Genomic DNA, 17,461 nt, shown 5'->3' with positions numbered 1-17,461 from the left:
TTTGTAAATTAAGAAAATAAAATAAAGGTTAAAATGCTAGCCTAATGTTATAATGATTCTTTAAGAGAAAATGAAAGGGAATTGTTGATCTTTAAGCAAAATATTCCTTAGAAATGCCAACTCTCTTTTGGAGGGAAAACAAAGCAAATAAGCACATCAGAGAAAAAATTATAAGTAATGTCATAAATAAAAAAAAAATAAAAAGCACACATAAATTCAAAGTATGTCTTCTCATTCCATCTGAATTACTAGATCAATAGAGGTTTAACTTTGTTTCAGAAATCATTGTTTCTTACATTCCATCAGTTGCTTGAAATTTACCAGCTTTCTCCATATTTGCGATACAGAACTTTTTATTTTACCAGAATTTCTTACAATTGCCTTTCTTCTTTCTTGTTGATCAGATGACATATGCTGTTATCACAGCCATCATCTCTCCCAGTCCCTAATGGCACAGTGTGTGAGATACACATCCACTTCCTTTTGGAAGACATGATTCATAAAGCCCTTTCACACTTTTTCTTTTTTTGCTCAAGTTCATTCTTAATTGTTTTTTCCAGGAAAGGTGCATGGAATTTACAGGTTACCAAGAAAGGCAGAGAGATCTTACTTTTTTTTTTTTTTTTTTGTCTTTCTCGTGACCGGCACTCAGCCAGTGAGCGCACCGGCCATTCCCATATAGGATCCGAACCCGCGGCGGGAGCGTCGCTGCGCTCCCAGCGCCTCACTCTCCCGAGTGCACCACGGGCTCGGCCCAGAAAGATCTTAGTTTTGATGGGATAGGATTTCAGTTTAAAAATGTGGTAAGCAGGATTCAAAGATGACCCACTGACCCTTTTCATCTCACCCTATTGAGCGTGGGCATGACCTGTGAAGATGGTGAGATGTCACTCCCGTCATTATGGCAAAAGAAGTTCTGCAGATGTAATTAGGGTCCCAAATCAGTTGACTTTAAGAGTGAGACTGTCCTGTGGGCTTGACGTAACCACAGGAGCCCCTAAGCTCTAAGTGTAGAGGTCAGAGATGGAGGAAGGGAGATTCAATGCAGGAAAATGGCCTGAGGCTGGCGGGAGCCTGGTGGCAAGGATAAGGGTGACTTTTAGGAGCTGAGAGTAGCCCCTGACTGACAGCTGGCCAGGCAAGTTGATCTCAGTCCTACAACCACGAGGGACTGAGTTCTGCTGCCAAGAATGAGCTCAGAAACGGAGTTTTCCCCAGAGGCTCAAGAAGAGGCTGAGTCTGCCTGGCTGACATCTTCATGATCTGGAAGAGACCCCAGAGAACACGGCCCTGCTGCACCAGACTTCAACCTGCCGAACTGGGTCTTTTAAGCTGCTAAATCTATAGTAATTTATTAGTAATTTGATACTAGTACAGCAGCAATAGAAAACATACAAAAAGCCTTTCTCTTAATACTTTGAAGACTTTATGCTGGATGCAGTACAGTACAGTGGTTATGGTTGTCGTCACATTCTCCAGAGCCTGACCGCTTGAATTTGAATCCAGCTCTGCTACTTAGCTGTGTAATGTGTATTCTCCAGAAAGCTATGTAGACCTTCTGTGCCTCAGTCTCCTCAACTATAAAATAGGCGTGACAATAATAGCACTTTTATCTCATATGATTGTTGTGAGAATAAAACAATATAATAAAGTGCTTAGAATAGTGCCTGGTATATACGAGGGTACTTCAAAAAGTTCCTGGAAAAATAGAATGAAAAGATAATATGAATCCTTCCACGAATTTTTTGAAGACCCCTCCTATAATAGCGAACATATTCATTCCATTTACTGCCTTATAGCAGCACCCTGTGTTTCAGGTGAGAAGTCTATTGACTTTCATTCTCATTCTCTGCCGTTCATCTGTTCTTTCTCCTCAGAAGCTTTCAGAATTTTCCTTTTCTTTAGAGTTCAGAAACGCCATCAGGATGAGCCTCGCTAGGTATATGTCTTTTGCATTATTCCCATTTGACCTTACACACTCAGATCTTTATTAAGCAAGCTCAAGAAAATAATTTCTTCATCTTCTTTAAAAAAATTTTCTCTCCTCCTTTATCTCTATTCGCACTCTCTGGAATGACTACTGTATTTATCATGTAGCTCCTGGCTCATTTATGTTTTCTTAATTTTTCACTTAAAGTTTACATTTCTTTTGGTGGGAAAAGGCAAGGGCTTACAGACCCCCATGGATGCTTAAGTAATCCTAGTGTAGTTTTTCTTTTTTTAAATCTTGACAGGTTGATTTTAAATTTCACCTGCAAGTCTAAATATTTAAGAACAGGCATGAATTTTTTAAAAAAGGATTAGTATTGCAATGTTATATAAAAGTAGGATAATAATGTGATTTGATATTAGAGAGAACAGATCAAAGAGAGAGAATCCTATATATACGCATGCATGTTGAACTTTAGTACCATGATAGAAGCAGTAGTTTAGATTGGTAAATTTGTGCAAGAGTAAGTTGGATTTTTAGATATCCTAACCCAGCCTGTATAGCTAGGGTAATCTCTTGCCCCTATCCCGACAGTGTACTTTCTAAAAGCGCTCTGAGCTTTTGGAGTAAAATTATAAAGCACGAGTCTCCAAAACATCTCCTTTCTCTTCTCACTGCCAGCTTTGTTCTATGCCCCAAGGAGTCTTTCAGGAATGACACCTAGTGCAAATGTCCTGATTCTGTCCACACCCTTCAAAACAGCAGCTCCCTGGCATCCCCCCACTCAGGTGTTCTCACCTGCAGTGAAGTCCACCCTGAGGACAGACACAGAGAAAGGAACGATGCAGGCCCTGAAAGTAGGCTCAGGTTAATTGGGTAGGGAATCAGAGTCTTGGAAACCTGCAGCACAGTCAAGAAAGGGGGTGAGGGAATGTGAGTGGGCTCGGTGAGCATGTCCACTCGCCCTGGCAGATACCCAATCCTGTGAGGACCTTTAAAGCACAAGGTCTAGGGAGGAGCTCCTCCTGGTTGGGGCTAAGGCACTTCTGACCATATAGCCCAGTTGGCTCTGAACAGACTTGGTTTGTCATGTTGTCAAGATGCCATTATTAAGTCCCTTTTACTAGTACAAAATGTCCCGGTTTGGATGATAAATTCTATGGTCACTTTGCCCAGAGACTTCAGTTCTATGAGGGCAGGAATCACATCTGCCTAGCATAATGTCTGGCACATAGTGAGGGCTAAGTAAACAGTCTATCTTTAATTCATATGGAATTTTATTTGAATTTGTCATGGAATAGGGATCAGTCTTTTTATGTCTTCCAACTGACCCAATACCACAGAGACTGTCAGATCTCCAACTAAGGAAGCCATAGAAAGGATTTAATTCTTACATAGCACAAGCAGCGATAAAGGAATTGGTATGGGGTAAATTTAGGTTTTCATTTAGCAAAAATCAGCCCACCACATAAATCTAGTTCCTTTCCCTCTGTTATATTCACACAGTAATTCACAAGTGATAACAAGTATGAATCTTTTGATATCGTATAATGAAATGTGTCAACATTTGAAAGATCTGTATACCTCAGTGAACCAACATTTTCCATATGATCAATGCATAACGTTACAAAACCTTGCAATGGTAAAAAAGATCCATTTAAAGTGCAAGATAGACCAATGAATTTTAATGTAATTAGGGAAAAATTCATAAAAGTTCATTGATATGGTTTCAGATTCCATAAGGCAACTAACCTTTTAGAAACTACTATTTGTCATGTTTTGATGTGGAATCAAAGAATAATACCGACCATTATCTCAAAACCTATTAGAATATTTCTCTTTTCCTATTATATACTGTACTTGCATGATGCCAGATTTTTTTCCAACAAAAACCAAAAATAAAACAGGTCCCAACACATTGAGTGTAGAAGCAGATTAAAAAAAACTTCAGCTATCTTCTATTAGGCTAGACACCGATTTACAAAAATGTAAAATAATGGGGCAGGCCCCATGGCTCACTCGGGAGACTGCAGTGCTGGCAGTGCCCAGGCCGCGGGTTCGGATCCTATATAGGGATGGCCAGTGCGCTCACTGGCAGAGTGTGGTGCGGACCACACCGTGCCGAGGGTTGTGATCCCCTTATTGGTTAAAAAAAAAAAAAAAAATGTACTTTTCTAATGCTTATCTTTGGAAATACATTTTTTATAAAAATAAACACAGAATGGGTTTACTGATATTTTCAAAAGTTGTTTTAATTTCTAACATAGTAAATATCAACAGATATTCCTCATAAACAAAAGCTCTCAAAGTACTTGTAGAAGTACAGAGGAGTCCTCTGACCAAAAAAGTTTGAAATAAAAACTATCCCCATACCTGCTAGCTGCCAAAAAAAAAAAAAAAAAAAACAAAGTATAAGTTTGAGAACTGATGACCTCGGTAAACGCTGTGTAAGTCCTCAAGTGACACAGACCTGGTACACCACATGTACTCAGTGTGTGCTGAGTGAATTCATGGATATATGTGAATGGGCGAAGAGCTGGAAAACTACCCACATGATGTAGTTCAGACAACTCACCTACTTCCTAGAAGTCCACCTATGATACTGAGATTTTTCATGACCACCATAGTCTGCTTAAAAAACAAACAAACAGTACTAGGAACTACGTAAAGGGTAGTTCTATAACCTAGACATATCGAAAGGGTATCAAGAAATAATAGAGGATTAATTCAGGAAGAGGTTTTTAACACTTCTTACAGTCAAATACCAATGGCTTTAAAATGAATAGAGGTCGTGCTCCTAGACGTAAAGGTATGGTTGTTTATCCTAGTAACTAAAGGGAAAAAAATTTTTTTTGAGGGGGAAGAGGCCCTCTGTTAAGATAGCTACAAAACACTGAGAAAATCATGTCAGTGTAAAAGTGTTATTAAAAAGTGAGAAAACGGGCTGAGCCCGTGGCGCACTCGGGAGAGTGCGGCGCTGGGAGCGCAGCAACGCTCCCGCCGCGGGTTCGGATTCTATATAGGAATGGCCGGTGCACTCACTGGCTGAGTGCCGGTCACGAAAAAGACAAAAAAAAAAAAAAAAAAAAAAAAAGTGAGGAAACTAGTCATTAAGAAAAATGGAAGGGCTGAGCCCGTGGCGCACTCGGGAGAGTGCGGCGCTGGGAGCGCGGCGACGCTCCTGCTGCAGGTTCGGATCCTATATAGGAATGGCCGGTGCACTCACTGGCTGAGTGCCGGTCACGAAAAAGGCCAAAAAAAAAAAATAAAATAAAATAAAAATAAAAAATAAAAGAAAAATGGAAAAGGAAGGCACATACTGGATAAAAACATCCACAACAATTCTGACAAAGAACTTTTATGCAGAATACGTAAGAAAAAAAAAAACCTCTTACAATTAAAAAAGACAACCCAATAATAAATGAGCAAAATACTTGAGGATGGACATTTCACAAAATAAGATGAGCAAATGATGAATAAGCATATAAAAAGATATGTTCAACCTCATTGGTCATCAGAGAAATGCAAATTAAAACCACAAGATACTACTACACGTCCACTAGAATGGCTAAAATTGAAGACTGACACACCAAATACTGATGAAGATTCAGAGCAACTGGGCCTCTCGTAGATTCCTGGTAGGGGTGTTTCGAGAATTGTCAGTTTTTAATAGAGTTAAACATGCACTCTAGTCTACTCTGTGACCTAGTAGTTTTACTCCATAGTATGTATCCAAAAGAAATGAAAAAATCTGTCCACGAAAAAGACTTGCGTGTTCATAGTGGGTTTATTCACAGCAGTCCCAAACTGGAAATAATCCAACTACTACCAACAAGAGAATGAACAAACAAATTTATACAGTGTACTACAACTCACTGATAAATTACTACTCATTACTGATATATGCAACACGGATGAACTTCAAATCCTTATGTTGAAAGGTGGCAGACACAAGAGTATATACTGTATGCATCCATTCTGTGAAGCTCAAGATGAGGTACAACTTACGGTGATGGCAATCAGCACGGGGCTTGCCTCTGGGGGAGTATTACCTGGGGACGCATGAGGGAACTGAGTGGACGGAAATGTTCTGCAACATTTGGATGGCGGTAAGCCAAGTGTTTCTATTTGTCAGGATTTATCAAACTTCCTACTTAAGATCTGGATATTTCTACTGGATATAAATTATAATAATTTTTTAAAATGAGAAGATACTAACATATGTTTTCTTAAGCTGAGTGATGGGTACATAAGTGGTGCTTTCTAAAGTTGTAAACATATGCTATATGTCATGCATATTAACAGCAACTTTTTTTTTTAAGTGAGAAAAAATGATGGCTACCTAAGAGCTTTTGATTATTTAGTACTGACTGGTCAGATATCTGGATATGCCATCCAGTTTTCTAAAAATGCTTTTAAAAGCTCATCATCAGAGTTAAACAAACATGCTTCATATATTTCTCAGGTTCTCTGAGTAATTAATCCATGTAATAAAACTGAATCCCCATGCAAGTAAACTGTGTTTATCTTTAGGTAAAAATCTTTATGCTATTTTCTTATGGAAATACAACACATGTACAAAAAATTAAATTATCTGCAGCTTTATATAGCACCTAATCACTGGAAAAACCCAGCCAATCTTTCTAGTTGTACTTTTTGTTGTTTTTATGCTAATACTTATAATTCTAGATTCTTTTAGCCATTTTAATGAATGGGACAGTTTAAACTTTATTTGCCTCAGTTTCTTCATATATTTTGGGTGATGACTTCTGTGAAATGTTAAAAAAACCCATCCATGTTAGATACAAAGAAGACTCTCGAGGCCACTAAGAGAATGATGAATTACAAGATATTTTAACCACTAAACTTCACACGAGCTTTTCCAAAGATTAGTACCTCTTCTAACAATCTTTTCCCTTAAATGTTTGAAAATGATTTTTTAAAAAATGGTGAAAATGTACACATAAAAAAAGACTATATTCTCATAAATTTTAAGTCAATTTCCTCTATATAAATATGTGGGTTTTTATATTTCAGAATATCAGAGATTAGAGTAAGAAATATTGCTAACTTTTTGGAAAAGAAAACTGCATATTTAGCTCTGCCCTCAATTTCTAGAATAACTGTATAATTCGTAAGACCTATTAAAATGAGCTTTATGGGATCTTTGCTTGAGATTTTTGCAGTTATCAAGTTTGCAGCATGTCTTAAAAATCCTAAAGTGGGGGAAAAATGAAAAATTAATTTGTGAGACCTCTCTTTACTGAATAGATTTGAACTTCAAAGGCTAATTCTTCAGAGGCTGTTTGTTTTCCCAGGATGAGTATTTCTGCAATTTTGCCAGCTCCCTAAGTTAATACTGGTGTTTGGCTTATAGTCATATGGGAGTGGGAAATTAAGTAAAAAACACTTAGCACACATTTCACTCATTTTTTTTCTATAAAAATATAACTCTTTATTAAATAACATGCACAAATATCAACTAGTCATTTATTAAACAGATATGATTTAGAACAAGATTTAAAGAAATACAAATCCCTAGGTACAATTTAGTATCTTGTTCATGATATTTGAATAGTTTAAAAAGAATCACTGATTCAACTAATCATCCTTTATTTTTCTTTCAGAATCCAAAACCTTTCTAGGTATACATCCCATTCCAAGTTTTCCTAGAATTTCAGCACTTCAGAATATCTTTAAATTTCCAATGAGAAGGCATTAACCTTTCTGTTAAGCAATTCTGATCAGCTTTGAGTCATTTTACAAAGGAAATTTATAGAAGCAGAATCATGGCAGAGAGGCTCCAGTTTCTGAGGTACTATTGAAAAGGTGAAAACTGTGGTTAAGACTAAAAAGCTGGAATGACTAAAATCTGCCAGATGCCTGCTTGCTTGCTTTTCTCTTCTGGAGCTTGTTCTGGTTGGCCAAACAGGATATTACCCCCCCTTTGCTGGTTGAACCATCAGAACAAAATGCTCTATAAACTTCTCCTCTCTTATTTTCTATAACTTCAATACTAATAATCTGGTTTTTTACTTTTATGATTTGCCACACTATCCCATCAAATTTCCTTCTTAGGCAAAAGTATAAACAAACTTTGCATTAAGTTTTTCATATTAAAAAGTATTGCTTTTTATAAATTAGCTTTTAATGTTCCCAGCCTTAATAGAACTTAATTTCAACAAAACCAGTGCTTCAAAATCTACCCTGCCTTTCTGGCCCCATTTATCCAATAGAAAAGGCCAAAATCTCTCAACCTAAATTTCTAAAGAAAACTACATCCAACTTTTGTAATGAAGTCCTTGCACTGTGTGTTTTTACACGTGCTGTTTTATTGCGCATGCCAAGTACAGTAATAATTAAGATATAAACTGATGTAAAAATTCAAAAATCCCTAAAGCTTAATATGTACCTTTGCACTCAAAAACTTTTACATTCTCTCCCATTAGCTGGGATTTCTAACTTGCAAGCTAAATTTAAATCACTCATTCCTCATATATTCTTTTCACTTTATCAGACTAGAAAACATTCAGTATTATTTTAATTCAAGAAGGTATTATGGAAGTTTTGTAAGTTTTACCTCGTACTTACAATGAATTTTACACTAACCTAATTATCCTTTCAAACATGTTTAACAATTTCAGCAGCAGGTTTTAGATATGAAATATTCCTATTTAATCTACATCATGTTATAGGAGAAACTGGACTTTTTCTAAGTATATTGCTAATTATCTTATTATAAAACAGCATAGCAAATCTTATTTCAATTATAAACTTTTGCAAATTATGTTTTGCATCTTGATACAAGGAAAAAAATTACAATATATCAATCAGTTTTTCATAAACATTTCAGAGACTGATTGGAATTTTCCTAAGTTTTACTTTTTTTTGGCTACGAAATATCTCTTTTTTGAATTGAGTACTTGGTTTTTATTTTAAAAGTGCAAAGGTTATTAAGCTTAAAACATTAAATTTAAGCAATGTAAAAAAGTTTTACAATGATTTAACATGACCAATAAAATTTATTAAACATATTTACATATATTCACAGATTTTTATAGTTGAGTATTAAAATAGACATTTACAATTTCAGAATTTTCATTCAAAGGCATATTTTTTCCAGCGGGAAATAGGCTCTACTGCGAGATGAAAAAAGAGCTAAGTTTCTTTGTATGACTACTTCTAAATAATACGTCCAACACAGTAAGTCACAGGTTCTATCACAGGAGACTGGTATGACACGCCTTATACTGTTCTGTGCATCAATTATGGAGAGAGTTAAATTATACAAAGCATGCAATACAACTAAGCCATAATCTTTACAGTTATGGTGATGAAAACAATCTAACTCAAACTCATGCATGCCTTATTTAAAAGTTCTGTTACCTGAACACAGTACTACTACACTCCATACAAATTACAACTTTGGTCCAATAAAACATTAGACAAAACAGTTTTACAGTTATTTCTTTGTACATGTTTTGACTACCAATCCCTTTGTGTACATTTTGACCATTAATTACAAGATTTACATCTGCACAGTATGTATAAAATAAGTTATTAAAATGGAAGACAATATTAAAACTGTCAAAAAGAAAACTGTACAATTAATTTACAGATACAATAATCTGAAGAAATTTTGTGCCAAGTTTTTCTTCCATGTTAGAAACCATTTGGTAGGAACTGAACCTTTTACTTTACTGATACATTTTTAATAAAACCTGAAAGAGATTTGAATAGTAGTGGTTATCTCCATACTTAGAGTGCTAACAACTTCCAGCGCTGTTAGCAGATTCTCAACTTCTTAAATATCTACCGGTCTGCCAATATGCTCTAATGCAAGAGTTACCTTTCACCAATATATATAATAGTTTTGTTAAAAACTGTGTTTGGATCTGAGATCCAAAATAATTCTCTTCATTTTTTATAAAATGACAGTGTTCACTACATAACCAACTTCAAGTGAACTTCACTAACGATTGTAAGACATATCACCAGTGCTTCTGTCAAAAGGTGGCATTCCATAGTATGACGCTCGAGCATCATCAGTACAGGGTGGCATCTTCATGAAGTGATGGCTGCTATATAGGAGTCAATTCAAAGTCATCATTGACATCCACAAGGGGAACGTAAAACTCCTGGATTTCGTAAATGCTGATAGACTTATAGGTGGCAGGATCGAGTTCCTGGAGTTTGAGCTGCCATTCTAATCTCTGGACGGCATTTAAAGCCGCAGCTTCATGTTGTTGCCTCATTAAAAGACAGGTCTATTTAAAAGAAGAGAAGAACTGATTATACTGTTACATTTGTTTAAAAATTAATCTCATCCATAGTTTCTTTAGGGACTAAGATGGATGAATTAAGAGTACAGAAAGGGTTCAAATTATAAGTTCATTTCTGTTTTACCCTGTTTGTATCCAAACGCCAACTATTTCTAGGTCTACAACCTCACATTCATCTTACAGACTTTAATTTGAAAATATTCTTTCAAATTATCAAAGGAATCATGAAAATCTAGAGAGAAAAAATTACAGATTATTTACAAAGTACATTCCTTACCACTCTCCTTTTCTTTCCTGTGTTAGAGCTGTAACCAGAGAGGTGCGCTGGATAATAAGCATGAAGGCCCACACTGGAAACTGCTTTTCCTGTGGCAGTTTCATCTTTTATACTACATTAGTCCTGAAAAATGGACTTGTGGTCTTTATTTCCCTTTATCTTTTCCGTGGTGGCCCAGCTTAAGAATTCATGACAAATATTTCCTTTCCTAATTATTTCTCCCTAGTAAAGCTGTAGTTTCTGTTAAGAAGGGGGAAGCATTCATTTAAACTGACTTCTAAACATACATACCTTTAATTTGTCAAATTTATCATCCACATCTTGTAACCAAGACATGAACTGTCTTGCATTAAAGCGATCTCTTACAGAAGTTTTACTGTCATCAGACTGAAATAGAACATTAAATGTAGTTAAATACTATAAAATACAATAAGCCACTTTCAAATCTATGTCATAATATCTTTCTGTGGTATATGCCCCCTTTTTATATTAATGATGGAAAAACGTTTTGAAAAAGATCAAATATAAATTGAATACTGCTAAAATTTGATAAAACTTTTATTTCCATATTCAGTAGACAGGTTATTAGAATTCTTAGGATGCTGGACTTAGTTACTAACTAAACAGAATCCTACTATTCTATTGTGCTCTGTGAGTCAAAGATGTTCTTCAAAAAGGCATGTCCTATGAAATACTGTGCCTGTGACATTCTTATTAAAGTATCATTGATTTTAGATTTAATTTTAATGTTAAAGTTTACCATATGTAGGGAGAAACATTTTAATAGCCTCTTCAAGTATCTCTGAACACTCTCATTTAAAAACAATCGGTGGCTTTAAGTTCAAAATCTGCTGATCTATTTCATCTTTTTTTTAATGATGAAAAAAATAAAGCCCAGAGATGGCTAAGTATCTTTCTCGACTGTATACCCTACATCTTTTGTACTACTAGTTTGTCTCCTTTAAGATAGTATTTCCTAGGCTGTTTTGGGATGATTCTTTCACTGTGTTTATATTTTTAAAACTTTAATCATTATATATTCTTTCTCTTCTGACCAATGAATTTCTGGTTTATGAGGCACAAAAAAATTCTGACAACTGATATGGCTGGTTCTGAATTCATGCAATTCATATAAGGCAATCAATGTTATCAATATATAGCTCCAGTTTTTCATGATTTATTTATCCCACCAACATCCAAGGTCAAAACCAGAGCCTGGCCCTGTTTTAGCACTGTTACAACCTAGAGGTTCATTCTGCCTGGGTTGTTTTTCAGAGTACTTTACAATAGTTTTCTAGCTGCTTAAAGGTCAGAAATAAATGTATAAACATCCACTTTAGAAAAAAATTGCAGTTTATCTGTAAGGGCACTACCTGAAATATAAGGGTACTTCAAAAAGTTCATGGAAAGATTTGCATTAACTTTTAATTCTACTTTTTCCCACAAAGTTTTTGAAGTACTCTTGTATATATGTGTTTTGTGATTATCTGCTTTCAAAATATAAACCTGATGCTTAGAGTGCTTTAGAAAAAAGAGGACCAGGTCATCTGGAACTATTTTGGTCTAAAAGAGTTTTCTCTTTTGAGCTTCAATAATTATTGAATTCAAGTTTCTTATATGGAAAAAACTTCAAAAATAACGAAGTTGTATTTTTGAGAGCATTCTAAACATATCAATGAACATTTACCTGAGAGTCCAATGGTACATTGTATACTTCTGCATCCAGTAAAACAGTACAAGCACTAAATGGCAGTGTTTGATTTGCCAATGTTCTTGCAGCTCTGTAATGAACTCTTAGAACTTCCTGTTCATTGGATACAATGAGTTTTTCCTAGTGGAACAAAGAATTAAAAAAAAAATTCATTCAACAACATTTTTTTTTTTTTTTTTGACTGGTAAGGGGATCACAACCCCAGCACAGTGTTGTCTGTACCCGCGGCCTCAGCGCTACCAGCGCCACACTCTCCCAAGTGAGCCACGGGGCCGGCCCTCAACAACTTGTTTTTAAAATAAGATAAAATCACTTAAAATACGCTAAAGAACCTTCATCTCAGAATAGCTCTTTCTTCACCACAGACAAGAAATGTGAACTCCTAGTGTTCTGAAAATATATATAAATTTCCTCTTTACAAAATCTGAAGTTTCTCTTAATAAAATTATTTTTTAAGGTGTACAGTGGTGGCTTTTAATATATTCATCAAGATGTTCAACCATCGCCATCTAATTCCAGAACATTTTCACCACTCCAAAAAGAAACCCTGTACCCATCAGCAGTCACTCCTCATTTCCCTCCTTTCTCTATTACCTGGTAACCACTTAATCTGATTTTATTTCTACAGATTTACCTATTCTGAACTCTTAATATAAATGGACTTAAACAATATGTGGTCTTTTGTGATTGGTTTCTTTTATTTAGCATAATATTTTCAAGGTTTATTCATGTTGTAACATGTATCAGTAGTTTATTCCTTTTTATGGCCAAATAATATTCCACTGTATGGATAGACCACATTTTATTTATCCATTCATCAGTTGCTATACATTTGGATTTGGAAGGTGGCAGAATATGCTACCCCAAAATATGCCACTTTGGCATAAGACTTCTTTTGAGCTAACGGCACTTGAAAAACAGCAGGTGCAAGAGTCCTCTGACCTCTCCCTTTTCTTCCTGAAAGCAGGAGATATAACTTCCATGTGAAAGATGCCATCCCTCTACCAGTAGGAAAGAGACATTCTTATCACCAGGGAAGGGAGTTCAAGGCCATGAAAATTCTGTACAGACATCCTTAAATTAACTTTTATCTTCCTACAGCTTCCCTGTATATTTTAGTTACTTTTCCATAATTGCCTTTGTTCAACCCAGCATAAAAGCATTTAGGTTTTACTTCTTCTTTGGGTCTTCATTTTCTTATGAGGGCTCCTGGGTCATGTAAAATTTGTATCGAATAAATCTGTATGCTTTTTTTCCTGTTAATCTGTTTTATGTCAATTTAATTCCTAGACCCAGACAGAGTACTTAAGAGGGAAGACTTGACATTATGCTTCCCCTACAGGTTGTTTCCACTTTGAGGCTATTATAAAAAATGCTGCTTATGAACATTCAGGCTCAAGTTTCTGTTTGGATGTATGTTTTCATTTCTCTTGGGTAAAAAACTAGGAGTGGGTTAAAAAACTGCTGAATCATGCAGTATCTCTGTTTAACTTGTTGAAGAACTAACTGCCAAACTGTTTTCCACAGCAGCTGTATCATTTTATATTGCTGTCAGCAACGTATGAGGGTTCCAATTTCTTCACATCCTTCTCAACACTTACTATTATCTGTCTTTTCAATTATAACCGTTTTAACAGGTATAAAGTGGTATTCCCTTGTGATGGCAGCTTGTCTTTTATAATGAATACTTTCAAATAAACATACTGTATGCTGATCCAACTGCTTGTAAACCTCTGACAATGACAGTAAAATCCTGCCTGAATGTATCAAGTGGAGTCCAAAATTTCCAATTATGTACTATGCAGAGTCATGCTATCATAAGGATAATGAAATGATCTAAGCAATCTTCTGCATTTAGCAGACTGGGAATTCCTGGGGTCCAGCTGCAGATCCCATTCCATCCTGATCCTGGCTACAGACCTGTGCTGTCAGGTGGTAACTGTATTCTTTGGCTTAAGTATCAATGGGGATAACCCTAGGACCTGTGGCTGGCTAGAACTTCAAGGACAGAGGTAATGATCCCAGGAACGACCCAGTCATATGCCATTCATCATTCTGACAGCGCTGTATGGGAGGCTGGCCTGGGAGAACACAAAGGATGAATCTAATCTTCTCTTTACCATGTTCCTCATTCTCCCCTCAACTGACAAGAACTTTAGTCCTGTCCCACTGGAGGATGCAGGCCATATTATACCCAAACATGTATTATTGTAGAGTTTTACTACATTTACAATTTGAAGAGAAGACAAAGAAACATGGTCCTAATTAACTTCTTAATTCTTATGTTACAAACGATACTCAAAAGAGGTAAGTCCAATACTTAAGTATAAGTTTAAATAGCAAGTTGAAGTGATAAATATCCAACAACTTAGTCGGATAGTAAAAAATAACTTGTGTCTTCCTAAAGAGTTGGTTGTAGTCCTGTAGAGATTATGAGCAACGACCAAATATTCCTCAAAAGCAAAATGTGAGAAATATATTTTCTAAAGTCAGACCCTCCCTCTCCTAAAATAATTAACAAAGATATGCTGTGTAATTGATAGTCCAAATATTCCACTTCAGATTGGTGTTCTTGATTTTATATCTTTGAACCCTCACACAATGTCTTAAGAGGATTATGTGTGTGCCAAAGAACTGCTTCCTGTTAGTTTAGGAGTGAAAGAGTGGGGCATGAGGCAGTTCCAAGGAAATGGGCTAGAGGCTCTGGCTGCAAGCCTTGTTCATTCATTTAGTATAGCATTCAAATGCTATTATTTCTGTGGGGAAAAAATCCTGGAACAGGAGTTCTTAAACTGGTGTCCTCACATCTGGAAGAAGCCTATGGACAGAGTTGGGGGAGAGCAGTCTGCGAACCTGGATTGGAAAAAATTACATCTTTATTTTCACTAACCTCCAACTGCCATTTACCTCAATTATGAATGTTGTCCACAAACCACAGTAGAATCAGAGGTATCTGCAACTTCGCCATCCATAGAAATCACAAATATTTTCAATATATATTATAGTTATTACAGATATCCCCCCAAATTTTAATAGTAATTTCTTCTTCAAAATTTCAATTAGGAGTTCCAGTTAAGATGGTGGAACAGATGGTCCCCAGTGTCACTCTCTTCCACAAATCAACCAATTTACAAGCTGGGGCTGCTGGAGCTCGGGAAAAGAAGAGGAAAGACCTATGGAGTTCATGAAGGCAGGAGAAGCCATGATGAGAGAAAGAAAAAACTACTCAGAGTGTTTCAGGCCGTGGAAACTTTAAGGCTGGAGCTGCTGAGCGCAGGGAGCAGGAGCTGGCAGAAGCCGCAGCTGTGCCCTTCAGATGGAGTTACTTGGAGGTGGCAGGGGACAAGAGGGCCTTGGTGGCCCCCAGGACAGCAAGACCACTAATAGGGTTCCTGTGGACCCATACAGTTGTGAGGAGCAGAACAGCTGAAAAAGGGGAGCCATTCAGAGGCTGGTGAGTCATCGCAAGGGACCGGCTCAGGGCCCGTCCCATGGGAAATGTTTGGAGCACAGGTGGTGGGGGAGATGGGCCCACCGGGAGAACAAGGGGACACAGCAAGGACAGCCCCCCAATTAGCGCAGGACCACTCAGAGGAGACTGGTCAGGAATGCAGAATTGCATGGGGTGCAGTTTGATGAAGAAACTCAGGCCCAGATCAGTTTCTACACAACCCAGATCCACAAGGTCTCCGGAGAGCCGGAAGTACCTATTAGGTCAACCATTAAACCCTGAGCTGCACAAAAGGTCTTCCCTAGGGAAACAGCAGCAAAGCAGAAATTTAGCTCAACCACACAGCTCAAGTACTGGTTCCCACAGGAAGTTCTCCCATTTTAGAAGCAAAGGACCAAAAATTAGTTCTGGCCCAAGCATACAACCAGCACCTCTGGGTCTGCCAGAGGACATGAGGCATGGAGCCAGGGACTGGACCCCCCCCCCCCACCCACAACCAGGCACACCACCAGTGCCTCAGGGCCTGCCCAGCGGGCCCAGGGCATGGAGCTGAGGACCGGACCCCACCCCTCAACCAGACACACCACCAGTGCCTCGGGGCTCTGCTTGGAGTCCTGAGGCATAGAGCTGGAGCCCAGACCCCCCACTACCAGGCAAACCACCAGCACCAAGGAGCACGCCAAAAATTTCATCTCCATGTGGGTGGCCCACCACAGCCACCTCAGTAACCATGGCTGCCATGAAAGTGGCTAGATGTCACAACCACCACGCAGATGATCCACCAGCCACTGGAATGCGCTGACATAAGAAGAGTCACTAGCGGAGACTGAAGAAAAGAAGAGGATGTCTCTTTCCACAAAATACATTCAAGAGTAACAGAAGCAGCAGCTGCTCTATGATTATATTGGGGGACCTGAACACACCTATCAGCATTGGACAGATCATTTAGGCAACAAATCAATAGAATAACCATTACTCCTTCAGAGGGAGAGAAGAAATCTAGGGTTATCAGTGGTGGGAGTGGGGAGGGAGAGGGGGACAGGGAGAGATTGGACAAGGGGCATAAAGAATAAGCACAATTTGTAAAAATACACATACTAGTTAATATTGGTTTGATCAACTTATGTCAACATTGAACCCCCAAAATATGTATAATCAATTATGATTCAATAAAAAAAAAATTTTCAGCAATTAGATCTGCTGCTCTATGACACATGATTGCAGTTGTTGTTCTATGTAGACACACTTGTTACAACATAGCTGGTCAAGTATCAAGCAATTATGCCCCTGGTAGTTATACAGCCACCAAATGGTAAAGTTGTTTGTGCTCTCATTGGTCAGACATTTAAGTTGCTCTCTAGTATTCTGCAATTCTAAATTAATTGGGGATCAATAGGTGAAAGGTGGTGTCATTTTATTATTTGTTAAAGTTCTGCAAATTGCAGTTCAAATGAGAATTCTTAACTGTTTGTAAGGTGGGTTGGCTTTCTATAACCTGGATAGACACATAAATGAAATATATACCAGGTGGCTTTAAATACATCTGATGGTTGAAGTAGATATTGACACGTGTTACTTGGCCTAACTTCTTATCACTAACAAACTGTTCACTGACAATGGGTTATGCAGTGTTTTACATTCTATAACAGCATTTCTTTCATTTGCTGCTTCTCTTTCTAATCCTATGAATTTTACTTTATTTAAAAATATTATTCTGAGAAGAGGTTCCAAATTTCCCAGACTGTTACAGGGGTCCACAGCACAAAAAAGGTTAAGAACCTCTGCCCTGGGACATCAATCATGTATGAAT

At 37.2% G+C, this 17,461-nt stretch overlaps 1 protein-coding gene across 5 annotated transcripts in view; it reads right to left on the bottom strand.

The window, feature by feature from the left end:
• Positions 1 to 8,946: 8,946 nt before the first annotated feature.
• The window catches only part of ANKRD12 (ankyrin repeat domain 12), a 134,254-nt gene continuing 125,739 nt past the window's right edge, over positions 8,947 to 17,461 (bottom strand). For all 5 annotated transcript variants that reach the window (XM_063076866.1, XM_063076867.1, XM_063076868.1 and 2 more), the window contains 3 exons: positions 12,177 to 12,320; positions 10,781 to 10,876; positions 8,947 to 10,197 (listed from right to left, as the gene is read on the bottom strand). In XM_063076866.1, the coding sequence (XP_062932936.1) occupies positions 10,012 to 10,197; positions 10,781 to 10,876; positions 12,177 to 12,320 (426 nt within the window). In that variant the 3' untranslated portion in view covers positions 8,947 to 10,011. The remainder of the gene's footprint in view (positions 10,198 to 10,780; positions 10,877 to 12,176; positions 12,321 to 17,461) is intronic.

This window comes from Cynocephalus volans, chromosome 13 (genome assembly GCF_027409185.1).
Source record: "Cynocephalus volans isolate mCynVol1 chromosome 13, mCynVol1.pri, whole genome shotgun sequence".
In the NCBI taxonomy this organism is placed as follows: Eukaryota; Metazoa; Chordata; class Mammalia; order Dermoptera; family Cynocephalidae; genus Cynocephalus; species Cynocephalus volans.
This window is presented reverse-complemented; position numbering and strand designations above follow the sequence as displayed.